The 20,936-nt window shown below is 43.9% G+C and overlaps 1 protein-coding gene across 1 annotated transcript in view; it reads left to right on the top strand.

Annotated features, from left to right (window-relative positions):
* Positions 1-19,713, top strand: part of LOC130476109 (guanine nucleotide-binding protein G(q) subunit alpha) — a 126,904-nt gene extending 107,191 nt beyond the window's left edge. Inside the window, exons 6-7 of the mRNA XM_056847972.1 lie at positions 14,146-14,299; positions 18,868-19,713. Of these exons, the coding sequence (XP_056703950.1) occupies positions 14,146-14,299; positions 18,868-19,058 (345 nt within the window). The 3' untranslated portion in view covers positions 19,059-19,713. The remainder of the gene's footprint in view (positions 1-14,145; positions 14,300-18,867) is intronic.
* The last annotated feature ends 1,223 nt before the right edge of the window (positions 19,714-20,936 follow it).

Genomic DNA, 20,936 nt, shown 5'->3' with positions numbered 1-20,936 from the left:
GAAGAACCTCTGGACCAGTTCCAGAACTTATGGTTCTGGGAACAGTGCAGTGCAATAATTCTGGACACCATTGCTGTTATACAAACACTTAGTACGAAGATAAATAATTTATCACTGTAGTCTTCTTTCCTTACGGGAAATTCCTATACAATTTTATTGTTGCTGTGGGTTTTTTTAATTAAAAAGAGATAATAGCTATTTTGTAAACCTAATACCAATACATTTAATTCATCCAAAACAATAAATCAAATATGTGAGTTTTACTGGAAATAATTCACTGGCTTCCTCTTTTAGTCAGTTACTGAGGGCCATACTACTGGATCTTATATGAAAGATCCAGAATTCATTGTTGTCTTCTGTGTAGTCTGACATGGGAACTGTGCATGAGACTGTGGACATTCTAAAGGTTCCTTACATGCTTTCCCACCCGTTGGTGCGGTTTTGCACCCAAAATGCTTACAAAAATGGGGGAAAGCACCTCCCTCGGTTCTCGTTCGTTCTCTCTCTCTCTCTCTCTCTCTCTCTCTCTCTCTCTCTCGCTCTCTCTCTCTCTCTCTCTCTCTCTCTCTCTCTCTCTCTCTCTCTCTCTATTAGTGAGCTGCAAGGTATATGCCTCTACTTCTCTGTTCTTTTGAATATCAAATTACAAAGCTATGATGGGGGTGCGGGAAGCAGCTCTCACTTTGGATAAAAACAGTCCTGTACCCTGACCTGCTTTCCAATGAAAAAAGTCGTTTGGCAAGAGTATTGCAGGATGAAGCCCTCAGGATATGTAAGCAACAGATTAAGACTGCCTGTAATGTAGCTGATCACCCGTACGCTCAGCAAGATGGTCCTGGATGGGACATCAGCTATTCTCATAGCACCCTGCTGGCCAAAGCAAAACTGGTTTGTCACACTGACCTGTGTGGCTAGTGGCTGGTTCACTCATTCCCTTTCTCTTCCGATCTTCTCCACATTGGAGTTCTTCCACCACCTACATGATCTAAAACCGACATCTTGGTTTCTCCAACCTGAACTTTAACCTCCTTGTCTGTGCAAAAAATCCTAGCTGAAGCTGAGGAACTATCCAACAGAAAGTCTTATTGCTTTAAGTAGCAGAGGTCCAGGGATTCTGGATTACCCGGTTACTTTAAAGGACAAGGGGCTAGCCTGTTCCTCCACAAAGGCCCATTCGGCTGCACTTACCTGTAACCATTCATTGAATGTTCTGTGCAGGCACAAGTCTCTCCATCTGACCTTGCTGTGAGCTCTTCTGGATTCACTTCTGCAGTGACGGCCTCACTGAACTGAGGGAGGTAGGCACCTTCTCCCCTTTTATAGGCGCTTTGAGCAGGGGACTGTGCCAAAGGGTGGGAAAGTGCCTTGTGCTGTCAGGAGCTTTTAGAATGTCTATGGCTGGCCTGCACAAGCACAGTCCCTGTGTGTGCCTGAATAGAAGAACACTCGATCAACATTATTTGCAGATAAGTGCAACCATGTTTACTTATTTATTTGTTTCATTTGTAGCCTATGCATTTCTGAATTTGCTTTGGGGATCATCTGTGCTGGCTGCTCCTTGCCTGATTATTAGGTATGTGCAATTACAGCTCGATGTAAGATATGAATGTGTTTTAAGAACAGCCTTGATTGTGGTCCTAGAGCATGGGCGGCTCCACAACGGAAATGCAAACAATAACACAACTACACATTGAAATGGGTAGGAAAAGGCTACGGCTTTATTGATTGCAACAGAATGGAGCATTGGCGAGGCATAATGGCAGATCCAGGCATCAGCTGACCACCCTGTCAGGTGATGTAATGATCCCCAACCCAATTGTTGGGGGAGCAACCAGAATGGCAAACAGGGGTTTTACTGGACGTACATCTCTTAAGTGGTTCCTTTGCCACTTGGAGTGGAGCTCAACAACAGCCCCTGAGCTAGGCATCAGCAAAAGGACTTCACCCCAAGACCCCTTATTGGGGTCCCCAAAAGAGGGAAGCAGACATGTAGGCCATTTTCCCCGAATTGGATCCGGCCTGATGCATAAAAACTGCCTAGGCTGTGACGAAAAAGAAACATTACAATCATATAATAAAGAGAGGGAGGATGGAGATCGCTGCCAGAAGAGCAAGGCTTGGTGGCGAGGCCTAAATAGGCCTGGCGGGAATGGGGTGCTGCCGCCTGATGACATCGCTGCCATGCAAGATCCTGCTCCTGGGCTGATCGTGTGGCCTGGGAAGCAGGTGGCGGTGAAGAGTTGCCCAGCCATACTGGCCCCACCTCGAGCGGCAAAGGCCATGCAGCTCTAGAGCTCCATTTCCTGGAGTGGAACCATCACCCCACAGCCACAACTGGTGGCACGGGTGAGTCCCGACTGCATGAATGCTGTCCTAGGGCATGGGCAGCTCTGCAACAGAAATGCAAACAATAACACAATTACTCAATGAAATGGGTAGAAAAAGGCCACATCTTTATTGATTGCAACAGAATGGAGCATTGGCAAGGCATGGGGGCAGATCCAGGCATCAGTTGACCACCCTGTCAGGTGATGTAGCAATCCCCAACCCGATTGTTGGGGGAGCAACCAGAATGGCAAACAGTGGTTCCACTGGATGTAAATCTCTAAGTGGTTCCTTTGCCCCCGAGCTGGGCATCAGCAAAAGAACTCCACCCCAAGACCCCTTATGGGGGTCCCCAAAAGGAGGAGCAGACACACAGTCCATTTCCCCTGAATTGAATCTGGTCCAATGCCAAAAAAACACTAAAAAGCAGAGCAACCACCCTGCTCGCACCAAAGCTCCTACTTCTGCAACCGACAAAGGAGAGAGTCCTGAATTCCATGAAGCCACAAATCATGTCTCCACTCGGACAAATGAACACCATCTGGGCGATACAATGTAGCTTGCCCTACAACGCAGCTTGCCTAAAGGAATTGTCTAGGTGGTGGATAACCCCCCCCCCAAAAAAGACTCAACCACATGATCAATAGCTCTGTCCACTTTCTGGCAAAGTTCACCGCGGGCACATTCACGTTCTGCCAAGCTCGCCTTTCCAACAGTTGCAACCAAAATAGCCGAATTTCTGGAAACATGATGTGTAGATCATGGAGGTTGGCGCTGATGGCGAGCAAAAAAATCCAAGCCTTTTCGACCCAGGAGGTAATTCTCCCCTAACTGGATAACCATGGCATCAGGGGGGCCAAAACACTCGATGTTAGCCATTACTATAGTCATGAAGGCATCCCACAAATGCTGCAATGTCCAGTCCACTTGACCTTTAACTAGCGATCCAAACCCAGGGAGGCACCCCAGCCCGAGGAAGAACCGTAACAGCCAGCCCAATGCACTATGCTGTGTCCTATGATCCACATCGTTTTACCAGGACCTGAAAAAGAATAGAGAACAAGGCATGACAGTATGTGCGCCCCATCACATCACTTGTGTATATAAGTCCTTTATGATGAGGACCTCCAATGACCAATCAAGTGGATCGTGCTGGGAGGCAGTCCACTTGACACTCCTGTGGTGGCTGCACCAATCCTGAAGGACTGGAAACCGAAGTCAGAGGGCTGCAAACCTGCCAAAGCGAGGATAGACATTAGGACAGCCACAAATTGAAATCCAGTGAGGAAGGATCCATCCTCATGAATCAGGAGAGGGCCTGCACAAGGGGGGTGTAAGCACAGGTAGGCCTTTGTTGTGGAGACTGGGCAGGGGTGTCCCCTTGGAGCAGCCTTAAGTACTACAGATGAGCCCTGGCCCAGCTGGTCTGTTTTTGACCACCTGATGGCAATACATAGGATGGAGTCAGTTATCAACACAACACTGAACTGAAGTGTCTGTGCAGATTTGTCATACTTGGAAGCAGCAACCAGTTCTCCACAACAAAAAGCCCCAAAGAAGGCAAGGACAAACGCTGTCCGAAATAAAATGGTTTCAAATTTGGAGTGACGAATTGTGGGCAGGTGCCGAATCAGAGCCCGAAGAATGGGGTAAGCAATGGGTCTGTGAGGGCAAGGGAAAAGCCGCTTCCAGCCTTGAACTGCTCACTGCTCTATAAATGAACAGCAAGGGTCGGGATGGCCATATGCCTTGCTGTAAAACAATATGGCTGCCAGGTGAATTGTCATAGTCCTGGAGGAAAGGCCCTGCTACCTCATGGATGCAAGATATTGGAGGACCATGTCCTGTGACACTGGCAGGAACCCCTGGGCACCTGTACTCACTGCGAACCCAAGCGTCCTATCAAAGGCCCAGGCATAGGAGTGCTGTGTGGAGGACGCCATGAAGTTGAATACTCCCTGCAAGATCATTTGTCGCCAAGGTTCCACAGGTCATCTGGGAATGGATCTGGGTGGCAGGTTGCCTCTGGTGCCAACGTCCTGAACTTCATGTCCTGAAATCGAGATAATGCGTCCACGATTTTGTTATCTACACCCAGAATATACTTTGCAGAAAACAAGATCTTATTTGTCAGGCAAGTCAAGACAAACCTGCACACAAGGAGCGTAACTCGAACCACAGCCTGGTTGTCAAACTGAAATAGGACTTTTGAGTTAGCCAGATCACTACCCGATATGACCACCATAACCAGCTCCAGAAAGGTGAGATCTTTCAGTATCCCTATCTGGGCCCATGATCCAGGCCACTGGTGAGAGCACTAGAGCCCTGAGAAAAATACCCTGAATCCAATACTCCCGGCTGCAAAGTGGAACCCAACTCCTGCAGAGCTTGCCACAGCAAAATACTACTATAAGTATCCAAGAAGGTCTGTCAGACCTGCAAATCTGCTTTGATACCCTTGGTAATCCTGATTTGGTGGTGAACCTTGGCCCTGGTCATCGATCTGGCTAACCATGCACAGAAAGCCCGCCCTGGCCTAACCACCCTACAAGCAAAGTTAAGGTGGCCCAGGAGAACTTGCATCTCCCTCAGAGTGCATTTGTTCCGGGCCATTACCAGGAAGATCAAAGCTCTGAGAGCTGCTACCTTATCATCAGGTCTCAGAATTTGCCGGAATATTTATTTTGAGACTGTTAGATATAATTTGGATCACTTTCTTCCAGTATGCCTACATGTGTAGGAAATCGGCTTCGGCAAGGTTGCAGTACCAACAATTACTAGCATCTTTGTAAAGGCTCAGCATTTTTTGTATTCTGTTGGGAGAAGGATGCCACATATGTATCATTTTAAAGCCTATATGCTACTAAGCCAGAAATTGATAAACACATTCAAAACCCAAGTGCAGTGTCAGAATTCATTCAGCCCAGGAAGGAACCCAGGCTACTTATAATCTTTAAAGCAAGAAAGGCTGGCCAAATAGGTGAGGGAGTGCCCCAGCAATGGAAGGCCCAATACCTAACTCGCTCTCAAAAAGGGGAGCACACTCACAGCCTGCCACCAAAGAATCCTTAAGCTCAGCCAATAGCCCCAACCAGTCACCAATTATAAACCCCAGCAACGGAGAAGAGGAGCAGAGGCAAAGACCACAGTCCTTCAGACTACTTGCATGCTTGCTGAAAGCCTGATGTGCCACTGTCCCCGAGGGTCTCCTCGTGTGCAGCTGACCCTGCTCGTTTCCGTGACCTAGCCTACGCAATTGTTCGCATTCCTTATCCAATCGTCGCATTCCTTATCTTTGCTTTCTAAAAACATTGCAGTTTCTTCAGCTGTCTCTCAAGTAAGGCCACCTGCCTGTTCCCTACTCTGGTCCAGAAACCTTTTTGCTTGCTGCAGAAATTCAGAGCTTCTGGTGTTGTAGGTTTCAAAGGTAACCACATTCTGATGCAGTAATCTATTGCATTAAATTGCATATGTGATATCATACTCAAGTGTAAATTCAGCAATCACACACAATTCAACAACACACACACTTACAGATGGCTTTAAAAGAGAGACTACACATGCCTGGATAATAAGTACATCAATAGCTGTTATCCATAATTGCTGAATGGAACCTCCATGTTCAGAGGCAGTTTCACTCTGAACACTAGTTGCTAGAAACAACAACAGGAAGAGGTTTTGGACATATGACCCTTTTTGTGGGCCTTAGAGGGCATCTCTTGGGCTACTAAAGGGACAGACTAGATGGACCTTAGGGCTCATCCTGCAGGGGTGGTCTTATGGCCTGCATCTTCCCATAAGATACTCTTGGAAGTCAAGGGATTCTTAGGATACAGCACTGGAAGCTGCAGCTTGAGATGAAAATCTGCAGAAATCAAAGACACACAAAGTAGATGCCTTTTGCTCAATCAAGGGCTGCTTTGGATCAACCCAGTATTTCCCTTGGATGCCATGATGCCTTTCCAAATCCTCTTGGGTGAGAATGCAGCCGTAAATGAGTAATAAAAGAAGGGGATGTTAGAGTAAACACTATGTTAATTCTCACAAATAATTTCTTGTTCTTTGGCAATGAACAGTGTATGTACGATAACTTGTTACCAGAAAATAATATTTTAATCTCAAGCAATTTTCTATTAACGGAATTGGGATGTTTTGGAGAATCAATTTATTCTGATTAAGTTTAGCATCACTTGGAATAAGTGTCTGTTGGCTGGTGTCACAAGTGTACTTACAGTATTCAGGGGGGGAAACATACACTGTTTTTACACAGAGCATGATCACAAACCTAGTGATACTGACCTTGCATGTTCCTGTATCACCATGCTCCTGGGTGCTGGCTGTCTTAACCTCTATCTAATGACTACCATTAGTCTATACTTGGTCAAGAGGGGAACAAAGTGCCTTGAGCTTTTGCCATTCTCAACAGCTTTCAGGAGGCTTCAAATATGTTGAACTTTGTTCATGTGGATTGACAGAGGTGTTCTCTGAGCTCACTGTTTGTGTTCTTTAGGCTTGCTGGCCTTCTACCCAAGGAGTATTGCTGCAGTTATGGTTTTTAAAAATAGATGGTGTCTGTCATTCTCAATATTTTTGAATATATTTACATCTTTACAACTTGTGGAGTACAATGCAATGTAAATATGTGCTTTTAACTATTTAACTAATACTGAAGGGCAGCCCATCAAGGGCGATCATCTCGCCAATGAGACAAGTGGCCCTTCTCGCTACCGCCTTAATCCCACCTCTTGGTACCCTACCAGTGCCACCCTCACCAAGCATCTCAGACAGAGTTGCCTGGCATCCCTTCCATACTTGGAGACCCTGCACTGCATGCAGTGGAGAGAGCCTGAGGTGGGGGCAGTGATCAACTCTTCCCTTGGCTGGCTCCTGGCCCCTTGGCCACCGGTGCACCAGCCTCTCTCTCCCCCTGAAGAAGCATCGAGTGGTGGTGCTTCATCAGATGGTTCCGGAGTCCGGAGGTCAAGAGATGATTAAGGTGTCTCCCTCCACTGACCAGGGCCCTACACAGCTGGCACAATGCGTAACGTGAATCCTCTACCACCTGGAAGTGCTTCCAGACCAAGGATGTGTGGGGGCACCCACACTGCCGAGCAGCTACGGGCACTACTGGAGGCTTCTCCTTTGAGGAGCTTGGGGCAGGCACACGGTGTCTAGGGGATGCAAGGGGAGATGGGGGGGAGGGGTTGAGATGGCTGCATCTTTGGGTGCACCTCCATCTCTTCCTCTTGCACCTCCTCCACCCTCTCCTCCTGCATCCCTTCAGAAGGACTGCTGGGGTGTGAAGGAGGTGAAGATGATGGTTGGCCCAGCACCTCTGCAAGCTCCTCAACCACCCTCCTGGATCTTGGGGTGAGCTTTGAAAGTTTTGCATCCATGAAGCTTAGCCCCAAAGACACCCCAGGCTGCTCCTCCTCTGCCTGCTGCTGGGAAGGGTCAACAACAGCAGGAGGAGGAGTGATAGCCTGAGCAGCAAACCCCTGCCCAGTGCCAGCACCTGTGGTCACCTGTGCAAGTGGGGCAGCTCCAGAGGCCCCCTCGAAAAAAAGAGTCTTGCGTGGAGTGATGGACAGCGGCCGCAGCCCTGCCCCCACCCCTCTAGCCTTCTCCTTCGCTTTGCCCCCAGGGCCCTTCTGAGCTGAACCCTGCCTGCCACTCATTGTTCTCCTGGGCCAAACACTGGCTATCTGTAATGCAGGGAAATTAAGGGCATAGCTACCTTTCCTGTACTATGATCAGTCCCTGCCCTGAAAACATTTTATGAACCTTCCCCCAAGAAAACCAAGGTGTTTTTTTAGTAAGAAAACAGAGGCCCTAACCTAACCTTGAGTTAATAATTTGTTTGTTTGTTTTTTAAACAACTACCTGGTGATGAGTTACTGGTCTAGACCTGTCCAAGTTTAACCTCTCACATTGTCTTGAAGATGGAATTGGGAAACTTTTTAAAAATGGGAAGTACCTGAGGATATTAAACCCTATCTAACTCTGTGCTGCACCACTGAATTCCCAAGGAACCAGGAGGAGTTTTTTTTACAAGTCACTGCTTCCCTAACCGTGGAACTGTAACTCTAACCTCAGCTGGACTCAATATAGCCCAGGAATGCCTACCAATTACTTTTTAAGCTATTTATTTAAGTATTTTGAAATTAATACCCTTCAATCTTTTTAAGGCCTAACAGAAGCCTAATTGGCAAGAAAGTACAGCCCTACAGCTATGGTTTAAATTTGAGGGAAATATAACCCCACAAGATCCTAACAGGCCCTTATTAAAGCTAGTAGTGTCTTGGCTGGCTGAACAGCAAACCTTCCAAGTGAGTGTGCTAGACTCAATAAATCCACCAAAACGTCATGCAAACCAGAGAACACAAGAAGACCCCAAACTGCCACCAAAAAACCTCTCTCTAAAGGCAACAATGAGAACGATGACAACAACAAAGGAGGCCCTCCCCCCCAAACAATAAATCAAATCACCCTCTCCAGGTGAAAGCCAGCAATGAGGCAGGGAAAAGCCAGCAATGAGGCAGCAGGCAGAAAGGAATCCAATCCAAGCAGCAGGTTGTAATCCAGCAGGTTAGGATGGCGCACCAGGACGCAGAGGGAGAATCAGGCAGCAGGAGCTAAAGCCAAGCTTTGCCACCAAATTCTCAAACCTCTGTGAGGAATGGCCTGGTCTGGGAACCAGACCTGCTTTTATAGTCTTTGGACAAGCACAGAAAAGTTTGAAAAGAATTCCAGCCAAAAAACACCTTCTGTGATTGGTGAAAGAACACTGTTCTTCCTTACCTGGGTTCCTGGCCCTCCTCCTGTGTAGGTTGTCCTCTGTTGCAATCCAGGTAGATTGCACCAGCTGGCCACATGGGAAACTCCAGTGAGCCTTCATATCGGCCACTCCAAGATGCCTGCTCCCTCCCTCCTGCTGTCCTGGAAACCAGCCTGGGGGAAGGATTATAAAGAAAGGAGATAGCTCTCCTTTAAATGCAACAAGGGCCACAACATGGAGACTCCGCAGAAGGCGAATAGCCGAAACCCGAAAAGCCGCATACTTATTCGCCTTTTTTCTGGAAGCCGGTATTCAGCTTTGGGCATATCCCTAGGTTTGGGCGTTCAGTAAAACCGAAACCTTTTCAGTTCAGGTATATCGATATGCACAACCCTACTCAGTTCCTTTAAGGTGGTGGGGTGTACCACAGACACAGAGCCAGCATCCTTGGCCATGCTCCTTCCTGCCCCTGGGCTGTGACAAGACCTGGCCTCAGTCCCCATAACTACCGGCCCCTGATTGGTTCTTCCTGCCTTGTCCATCATGGTCTAGCCGCTGCAATACAACCCCTAGTTGAGATGATATGGCACGGTTTTTGGGGACGCTGGCATGGTAGTGGCCATGAAAACCCAGCTACAGCCTCTTTTTCCTGGCGGCTGCCTAACCAAACCCTTCAGGGAGCAGACTAGTGGCACCACAGTTACACAGCGACCAGCCATCACAGTCCTCAGGATTGCTCTGTAAAACTTTTTAGTTTAATTTATTCAACAAAATTGATGAACTTGATTCAGTTATACCAACTTTTCAAATCTGACAATCATTTAGCAAAGATTTTAGATACTACGTTTAGTAACTACTTCAGTGTTCAGTAAATTTTATATCCAATTCCCCCCCAATATTTATATGACCATACTTTTTCTCTTGTATCTTAAAATTTCCCCCAATTACCCAAATTTTTCCTTCTACCCCCTAAATTTTTCCTTGATTTTTTTTCCTTTTTGAAAGCAGTCGTTGAGAAATTGTACATCCTATTATAAGCTAGAAATATTAATATTGGGCAGGCTGTGACAAAACACAGGAAAATAAATACCACACTCCATACTATTATGTTAAGGACTTTACAGCAAAAACTTGAAAAATGACAGACAAGAACACAAGTGGTGACTACAGTTTTTTAAAACACAGTATACTGGTCTGACTAGAGCTCTGGTGGCATATTTACTAAAAATTAGTTTTCAACACTATGCAGAGGCAGAAACTTGGAGTGCTATTTGCCAGTATGGTGCAATAGCTTGGTAAATTGTAAATAAGTAAACAACATAGTCGAAGGGGTCCACCTTCAGCACCCCCCTGCCATCCCTTTACCTCTTAGAGCCCCCCAAGTACTGCCTACTTTGGGAACTACGGCTCTAGAGCCAAATGTGGCTTAGTATGGAACCAAATACGGCTCTTTAAAAAAGAAAATGAAATATTTAAGGTAAGGCATGTTAAATAATTACATAGGGCACTAGATAACCAGTATGTGAAGGAACTGTCAGGCAAAGATTATCAAAGGGCTTTGTAGGGATGCTTTACAGAAAAGGCAATGATAGTAATGAACACAGTAATACTCACTCAGTGGCATGGGAGCTACCTTTTGATCTTTGACCTATGGGTCTTCTGAACATCATTCCTCAATATGGCACTATGGCACCAGCCTCATTTTTCAGGAAAGTGGGCAAGGCCCTTACACAATGAGGCTTAGGATTGGTAGTTGGTTCCCACCAGAGGACTGGAGAATGGCCAATGTAACACCTATTTATAAAAAAGATTCCAGGGGGGACCCAGGAAATTACAGGCCAGTTAGCTTAATGTCTGTTCAAGGTAAATTGATGGAAAGCATTATTAAAGATAGAATTGTCAAGCATACAGAAGGGCAAGCCCTACTGAGGAAAACCCAACAGGGCTTCTGTAAAAGTAGGTCCTATCTCACTAACCTTTTAGAGTTTTTTTGAAAGTGTCAATAAGCATGTGGACAGGGATGAGTCTATGGACATTGTGTATTTGGATTTCCAAAAGGCTTTTGACAAGAGTCCCCCACCAAAGACTGCTAAGGAAACTTCATAGTCATGGGATAAGAGGACAAGTCCTCTTATGGATTGAGAGCTGGCTGAAAAATAGGAAGCAGAGAGTAGGTATCAATGGTCAGTTCTCCCAATGGAGGGATGTGAGTAGTGGGGTCTCTCAGGGATTTGTGTTGGGACCGGTGCTTTTCAACCTGTTCATCAATGACCTGGAGTTGGGGGTGAACAGTGAGGCGGCCAAGTTTGCAGATGACACCAAATTATTTGGGGTTGTTAAAATAAAATTGGACTGTGAAGAGCTCCAAAAGGATCTCTCCAAACTGGAGGAATGGACATTAAAATGGCAAATGAGATTCAATGTGAGCAAGTGCAAAGTGATGCATATTGGGGCAAAGAATCCCAACTTCACATATACACTGATGGGATCAGTGCTGGCAGCGACAGACCAAGAAAGGGATCTTGGGTGGTAGTGGATAGCTCAATGAAGACGTCAACCCAGTGTGCGGCTGATGTGAAAAAGGCAAATTCCATGCTGGTCATAATTAGACAAGGAATAGAGAAGAAAAATGCTGCTATCATACTGCCCTTGTACAAATCTATGGTGAGATCACACTTGGAATACTGTGTACAGTTCTGGTCACCACACCTAAAAAAGGATATTGCAGAGCTTGAGAAGGTGCAGAAAAGAGCAACCAAGATGATCAGAGAAGGGGGCTAGAGAAACTGCCCTATAAGAAGCAGTTAAAATGCTTAGGGCTGTTTAGCTTGGAAATATGGTGATTAAAGGGAGATATGATAGAGGTCTATAAGATTATGTATGGAAGGAGAGAGTGGACAGGGAGAAGCTTTTCTCCCTCTTTCATAATACCAGAACTCGGGGTCATCTGCTGAAGCTGGAGGGTGAAAGATTCAAAATAGATAAAAGGAAGTATTTTTTCACACAACGCATAGTTAAACAGTAGAACTCCCTGCCCCAGGATGTGGTGATGGCTGCCAACTTAGAAGGCTTTAAGAGGGGAGTGGACATGTTCATGGAGGATAGAGCTATTCATGGCTATAAGTAAAAATGGATACTAATCATGATCATACTCTATTCTCTCCATGATCAGAGGAGCATGCCAAATATATTAGGTGCTATGGAACACAGGCAGGATGCTGCTGCAGTTGTCTTGTTTGTGGGCTTCCTAGAGGCACCAGGTTGGCCACTGTGTGAACAGACTGCTGAACTTGATGGGCCTTGGTCTGATCCAGCATGGCTTTTCTTATGTTCTTATGAGTTGGGAAGATGGGAGTCTTTCTGAGATGAGGACCTCTGTGGTTGCTGGGGGTGGGGGGAGGCTCTGAGGCAACTGCCTTCTGGACTGTAGAATGTCCAGTCCCCCACTCTGGCCTTTCATATAGATTCTTTAAACCCCAACCACCTACAATCAAATGAAAAGGGGGGGTCACAAACTTTGATTAAAGGATTGGTAACATGTAAGTGATGTGCTCCCGAAAGGTCTCTTATTTGGATACCTTCTAAAGCAGGTTAAATAGGTAAATAGAAATCACTTTTTCCCATGCTGCCCCTGCATCTCAGCTGTGACTCATCCCCTCATTTCCCCATCCCAGTCCAGTGCTGCTTCCTAGCTGATTTGTATACAGCAGGCTGTTAAAGGGCCAGACACTGCCAACCACCTGGCCAGCAGGAGTTATCATTTATTTATTTGGATTTAGATTTATCCCACCCCCCACCACTACCATGGGGCTCAGGGCGGGTAACATCAAGTCAAATATACATTTAAAAGCAGGAAAAGTTAAAACAGATTAAACTCCATTAAGTAATTAATAATAATAAAGAAATAAAAAACGGGGCTGTAAACTTCCAGCAGAGTTGACTCCTGAGACTAGCAGATCATCTGCAAAGTAAGTGGGGAGGGGGACCGAGGGGAGCATATAGAAGATTGGGGGGGGGGGTTGCCCAGTGACTGGTGGATGTAGCTGAAAGTCCTCAACCATGTATCTGGTGGAATATCTTCATCTGCAGTCCCTGCAGAACTGGGCCCAGTCCTGCAGGACCCTGGTACATACATGTTGTTGACCTGGCAAGTGGATGCCAAGGGTGGCTTCTTGGGTCTTGAGTCAGCGAGCGCTGGCCTCTCAGGTCCCCAACACGTAGTCTGGTTCCTTTAATTATAAAGGGTTGCCTACACCTGTGGTATATTGTAATTTGTAATGTTAAAAAGGGGATGGTGGAAGGATTAACATACTTTTTAACCTGGGGTTGGTTTAGATCAGTGGTTCCCAAACTTTTAGGGCCACCACCCCCTTGGTTCCACAGACTCAACCCAAGTGCCTCCTACCCTATCCAACAACACAGTTGAAGGGGCCCACCTCTAGCACCTCCCTGCTGCCCCCTTGCCTCTTCGTGCCCCCCAAGGTAATCCCACCGCCCCCCAGGGGGTGGTACTACCCACTTTGGGAACCACTGTTTTAGATGGTCATTGTATCCCTTTCAGTTTTATAATTAAAAGGGACACATATGTGCCATATGTTAAATTCTGACTCATAGGCATATGTGACTCAGGTTCTTTTCAGAATCCTGAGATTAGGGCATTTATTTTTATGATATATATGTTCTAACTTTCATGCTGTCAAAGTTTATATGTAATTGTGTAAATTTTAATTGTGTAAATGTTGCTGTCCTGTGGTCTATATAAAAATAGCCTTTTGATATCAACTAAGAATGGGTATCTAAAAAAATCAGTAAGACTGTTTAAAAAGAAGCTTCTAGACTTTTTCGTCTTGTCACTTTACTCACTAATATGATACGAATTTGAGCACTTAACGGTTTTTAATAGTTTTCATGTTAATATGACCAAGGATGAATTTCATGATTTAGAGATCACTCTTTTTGTATGTTGATTATAGTTTTGTAACTTGTGTGCGTGAAAGAATGCCCATTATTCTCTCATGTAATTATATTTTTGTCTCCTGCAGAATCGAATGGAGGAAAGTAAAGCACTATTTAGGACAATTATCACATATCCCTGGTTCCAGAATTCTTCAGTCATTCTGTTCTTAAATAAAAAAGATCTTCTAGAGGAGAAAATAATGTACTCCCATCTAGTTGACTATTTCCCAGAGTATGATGGTAAGCAAGATTTTTTTGTAAAATGTTATACAGTACCTCTTTCAACACAGCTAGAAACACCCTACAAAGTTGCTTATATCTCTAGATGCATTCAGATCTACCAGCACAAAAATATTTGTGTTTGCCATTGCACACCAAAACTTCTGATTAAATAGTTCATTCTGTTTTCTTAACTATATTTATATAATTATCTGCTCACAGTGTTACCTGGTGGTTTGATAAATATAAAAACAACCCCTGAAACACTACTACTGCTCACCTTCCATTTGTTTGAAGTGGGTTTCAGGGAGAAAACCAACACAAGCACCATTCAAGTGCATAGAGGAGGTTGTAGATCAGTATGAAAAGCTTAACTCAGCTTTAATGTGTGTTCAAAGAAACAAAACAGGATAGGAAGGTGGGAGCTTTGAGTATTTTCATCAACCGAAGCAAATAGATGGGAAATTCTTACTTGTGAACAATTTCTGAAAATGCTTCCAATTTTTTGTAAATACCTTACTTGGTATGAATAGGTTCAAGACTGTAGCACCAACTGATGTGTAATATAAGTTCATCTTCATGTCTTCAGTGCAGTTCCACAGTATGGAAAGCTTAACTCAGTTTACACTAATGCCTCCCTTTTTGGGATGGGGCACACCTTGTGACTTCCTTGAGACCTGGGGCCATCGGTCCGAACCCTAATCCTGTATGCACATTAATCTGTTAGAAATTAGAGTTATTAAGCATGCGCTTACCTCCCTGCCCTTCACTTGACAGCTTGGTTTCTTCGGCCTTGACAGGGCAAGGGGATAGGGTGGCTGATGTCCTGCCTGAGGCCCAGAAGCTCTACTAGGACATCCTATGCCTCCAAAAGGTCTAGATTTGTGGCCTGGGTGGATGGTCATTTCTCCTTTCTCATGTCCTGTACATGATGTGTTCAACTATTTGTTGTGTTTGAAGGACAATGGTCTGGCCACTTGGTCTGTTAAGGTGCATTTAGCTGCCTTATCGGTTTTCTTCTACCTTGTTTTCCACACCTAAGTCTAAACATTTTTTACATGGTCTGTTTAATCTATACCTTGTTATTAAGCATCCCTTACTGCTCTGGAGTCTGCCGCTTGTTTTATGCGCAAACCCTTTGAGCCACTAGCCACTGCTGACCTTTCTTTTGTGTCTTTCAAGGTGGCATTTTTGGTCACAATTACCTCCGTATGGAGGGTGAGTGAATTGTTCACTCTGAGATGTGACTCCCCTTTTACTCGATTCCATCGTAACAAAGTGGTGTTGTGACCTAGCCTGGTATTTCGCCCCAAAGTGATGGCCCCTTTCCATGTGTCTCTGGACATTACTTTACCTGTTTTATACCCGTCTACTCAGTCTCCTGTGAAGCAGTCTTTACACACATTAGACATTCGTAGAGCTCTTTTATTTGGATAGAACACAGCAGTGTAGGTTGGATCAGAATATATCTGTTTCGATTTCCGCTAGGGATGCTGAACTGAGTGCCACGTCTCTTGGGGGCTCCCAAGAGAACCAAGATTCGTTCAAATCTGGGGTGTAATCCTGCACCCCTACCCGATCCTGAACAGTGGATTGGGAAACAGGATTTCTCCTGCTGCCCACGAAGAACGGTTTGACCCCCAGTTTTGCCGAGAGAGCCATTGTGCGACTCTTGGAATCCTGGACGAGGTCCCGTCTGGCTTGAGGGGGAACCATTGCCGTGAACGTCTCTTTTGGATTTTAGGCTCAGCTCTCCCCTATCTATTACCATCTAAGCAACGATATTTAAGCAAGAATACCTACTCTTCTAAAATCTGAGTAAGTAACAAGAACTCTTTTGTTTTACCTGGAATTGGAAGCTTTGAAGGAGTGGAAAAATATCTATAGAATCCGAATCCTCCCATCTGAGATTTGGCTGACTCTTTAACATTTAAAAACATTCGATAAGCCGACAGGATCTTAATCAAATTGATCGGTGGATAGACACAACAATCGGGACTATTTGAATGACGGTATAGCCACCAATCAGAAATCCTGAAGTGCAAGGAGGAGGGACGAGCAGATTCCTCTCTATTTCCGGGAGGAGGCTTTTCTGAGTAAATAAATTCCTTTGCCACGTCTTACCCGGAAGTATCAGCTATCGTCTGCCATCGTGCGAACACTACGGGATTTGAGACTGAATGTGTGGCATTGTGTAACTGGCAAATACTTCCCCAGTTCCTAGGCAAAAGGAAGGAGGCAGACGTGCAACTTTTTACTCTACCCCCCGCAACATCATTCTACAGCTCAATATATTCCTGTCTGGATTTTAGAAATTAAACTTCAATTAACCACCAGAAGTGGCAACCATGGAAAGTGAGATTGAGTACATGGATCGTCTTTTCTCTCTGACAAACAACACCTATGAACTTGCTATTCGGAAATTGGATGAAATTCTGGGAGATCTTAAGGACATTAAAGTCCAGATTATGACAATGAGATCTGAGATGAGAGAAGGAAGCTCCCCAAATGATAAACCATTAAATGAAGAATTAAACACTGCAAAGGAGATGGAGAGCTACGAAGGATTTCCGAAGGATATATACCTGCAAGAAGAAACCGACACAACCCGACTGATAACCATGGAGATGAATGTAAGCAACTTGGATTTTTGGTTGTATGTACTACCTGATGAACTTTTCAAAGTTAACTGGGAGAACTTAAAAGGGCAAACAGCTGGAAACACCGGAATTTTTCTCTTCACCTTGGGGATGGAAGAAAATCTGTTGCAATTCACTATCTTACATCAATTTTCACAGAGGGAACTACATTAACAACTTCCATGGATGCCCTCATCATTTAAAGCTTCTGGGAAAGAGAGGAAGATGTTGGAAATTTAAGATAAAGAGACTGGGTCAAAGGGCTTAGTTTTTTGGGGGGACTTAACTAAAAAGGTCTGATTAAACGGGTTGGCTTTGATAAAAACAGAATAATTAATAACATAATTGACAATCAGTAGATATGTGGGAGAAACGGAGAAATTAGAATATTCATTTCTAAAGGAGGTTAAAAATGTTACATATTATCTAATCCATTTTTATTTTATATATATCTGTTCTTTTTTCCCTTTCTGTTTTTTATTTTTTATTTTTACTCTTTATTTTAAAATAGGTAAATGAAATATTGAATGTTTATAAATGTTTGTAATATTAGGATTAGAATCTTAAACAAAGGAGATAACAAATAAATGATAAGATTGAGGGAGGTGTAGGGGAAGTTTTTATTTTTTATGATCTATATATGGATGTATTTTCAACAATTATTAATTAGAATCTGTACTCTGATGTTTACTTATATTGATTGTTGAATACTCTGTTTGATCACTATAGAAAAATAATTTAAAAAAGCAAAAACAAAACAAAACAGAATATATCTGTTTCAAGGGGCCCCGTAAGGGTAGGGCTACCTACACACAGACCATATTCAGATGGGTGGTATCTGTGATGTGATTAACATACTATACCGCTGGGGTCCCATGCCCTTTCCCTGTTAGGGCACATTCCACTAGGACCCAAGCTGCCTTTCATGCCAGGGTGGATCTGCACGACATCTGCAAGACCGCCACCTGGTCTGCTCCATCCATGTTTCTGCGGCACTACGCAGTCGATGTGGATTCCAGGCAGGATGCAGCTGTTGGGAGAGCGGTACTGCAGTTATTATTCCGCTGAGGCATCCACACCCACCTCCATCTGCTGAGGCATCCACACCTTGCTACTCTCCCATGTGGGACTGCACCAAAGACACAAAGATGAAAACAGGGTTGCTCTTACCTGTAACTGTTGTTCGTCAAGTGTTTTCTGTGCAGGCACACATTCCTCCCTCCTTTCCCTGTTGTGGACTTCAATCTCTTTCTAGTTGTCATTTATAAAAGTCCTCTGCCACAGCGGCAAAGGGAGAATTGAGGGAAGGAGCACTCCCTCCCTCTCCGTCACGTGATCGTTAGGGCAGGAAACCGCCCCACTCTGGTACCTCAACAGAGCGGGGGAGGAGCGCTCCTAGCACTCTGAAGCTTCTGGAAGCTTTCAAGTCTGATCTCTGCAGCCGGCCTGTGCAGTCTCCATGTGTGCCTGCACAGAAGAAACTTGATGAACAACAGTTACAGGTAGAAGAAGAAGAAGAGTTGGTTTTTATATGCTGGCTTTCTCTACCACTTAAGGCAGAATGAAACTGGCTTACAGTCACCTTCCCCTCCTCACAACAAACACCCTGTGAGGTAGGTGGGGCTGAGAGAGCTGTGCCTAGCCCAAGGTCACCCAGTTGGCTTCATGTGTAGGAGTGGGGAAACAAATCCAGTTCACCAGATTAGCCTCCGCCGCTCATATGGAGGAGTGGGGAACCAAACCCGGCTCTCCAGATCAAAGTCCACTGCTCCAGACCACCACTCTTAACCACCATGCTGGCTCCCATTTTATTTTTGTGCAACCCTGTTTTATTTTTTAATATGTAAAACCATTTCCTTTCCTGTTTGTTAGGTCATTGTACTTCAGAGATAATAGCCATATATTTAATTAGTTTTACCAGTGTTAAACTTTCTTGTTCTGAAATAACAGGACCTCAGCGGGATGGACAGGCAGCACGGGAATTCATCTTGAAGATGTTTGTGGATCTGAATCCAGAGAGTGAAAAAATTATCTACTCACACTTCACATGTGCCACAGACACGGAGAACATCCGCTTCGTCTTTGCTGCTGTCAAGGACACTATCCTACAGTTAAACCTGAAGGAGTACAACCTGGTCTAACTGTGCCTCTTAGATCTCCTTTTCCCCTTTTCCCCTTTTGGGCAATTGAAGATATTCAAGAGGGACTGTATTATCTGTGAAAAAGATCTGCATAATACTAATTTATTGCTGGCCTGGACTCTGTGAAAATTCACAGAGTTTATAGTAAATATTATGATTTTATTTAAACTTTACAGAGGAAAAACAAAAAAGATGCTGAACTACGTTTGCAGCACATTTCCTCTTTTTTTAGTCAAAACCTTGTGACCATATGTGTTTTAAATTCACAGTCATGCACTCACAAAGGATAGGGGCTTGGGGTGATTTTTTAAATTATTATTACCATTATTATTATTTTGCTAACAAAGCAAAATCAAGTTGGTGTCTCCTTTGACCCATTTTTCTTTCTTTAAGGTACAATAGCCTTTCCCCCAAGTTTCATTCCTTGGTAGAAGTGTTTCCTCTAAAGTGACATAGTCAGGAAAACGCTTTCACTAGAATTTAAGCCATCAATTGTTTGGATTTTTCAGTAAACACTTTTTGAAGAATCAAACTTACTAATACTCTGATTTCTTTTTTAAATTCTTGGCAAAGATGTCAAATGCATCTGCTTCTTGGTACTGTCTTTGCACTGAAGGCTTGGAATGTTGTTAAATGGGAACATTAATTGTTAGCAGTGTTATGGGTTTTACCTTTGTACTATGAGAAGTCAGAAAATGCACAGAACACAATGAAAAAATGACTAAGACACAAAACCAATTAATGAAATAGGTGTGTTTGCTTTTTAAACTGCTATGTGCCGTTATGTTTTTCTTCTTTTGGAAATGTACTTATTTTCTAATCACAGATGCCAAACAAAAATGTCGTGGACACTACAGTAGCTTGGAAGTCTTTTTTAAAATTAGATCTTCTAGATTCCGCTCCATAATTTCAAACCTATTTTTACTGTCTACAGAATTTCATGTTGCCAAATCTGGCTTTTTTAAAGTTAATAAAAGTGATAACTTCGAAATGTAAAATACTGATTAAAATACCAAGTTAACTGATTGGGAATCTGTCTGATTCAGACAACTGCCAAATGATATGCAGCTAGATTTCAGCTTTTTTTTTTTTTTTTTTTTTTGCCCTCTGTATAAGGATGCATTCCATTTTCAATGCCAAAAAAAAAAAAGCTGTGTGAGTAAAAATGTTATTTGGTGCTACGTACACACAAGAAAATGGTCTATTAATTCAAAGTGAGTTTTCTTCTTATGTCTAAGGTGGCATAAGATTGCACAGTGTTGTTTTTTCCTTTAGGCTACCTTTAATTTCAAGATATCTAATTGGAATTAAAGCTTCCTTGATACAGTGGTTTAATGAATGCATTTGAAGATCTCTAGGTAGGAGCCTTCCTCCGAGCTTTTAATGTATTTGAAACATCTGAATAAACCTTGTTGGAAGGCTAGGCATTTAATAAGTCAATGAAAAAGACATGACTGCACATGTCTTTTTTTCATACTAGGTTGAAAGATAATTTTAAAGCAACCCTGAAAATAAGATTGCTGTCGAGTTGTAGAGTTACCTATGTGGGACAAGAGGGGTCAGATGTGAAATTGGAATTTTTAACAAAAAACATGCTGCAGCACATAAATAAAGAAGTATTCAGCAGTGTTTTTGGTGGAGGAAGGGAGTGAGAACACCTAATTATTTGAGTACCAAAGTTTAACTGATGGTGTAACTTACATTTGGTTCAGTTGTGTTGGCATGGGACTTACATTTAAATGAATATGTGTGCTTTCCACGGCAGGGCTTGGTGGATAGTCCTCAATGAATATGAATGAGATGACATTCACCCTTAACCATCTTTACAAAGAAAAATAAAATTTGGCCTTTTTATGGTTCCCTCATCATGAAACATTT

The sequence above is a fragment of the Euleptes europaea genome, chromosome 4 (genome assembly GCF_029931775.1).
Source record: "Euleptes europaea isolate rEulEur1 chromosome 4, rEulEur1.hap1, whole genome shotgun sequence".
NCBI lineage: Eukaryota > Metazoa > Chordata > Lepidosauria > Squamata > Sphaerodactylidae > Euleptes > Euleptes europaea.
Note: the sequence above shows the minus strand (reverse complement) of the source record. Positions and strands in the feature narration are given on the sequence as shown.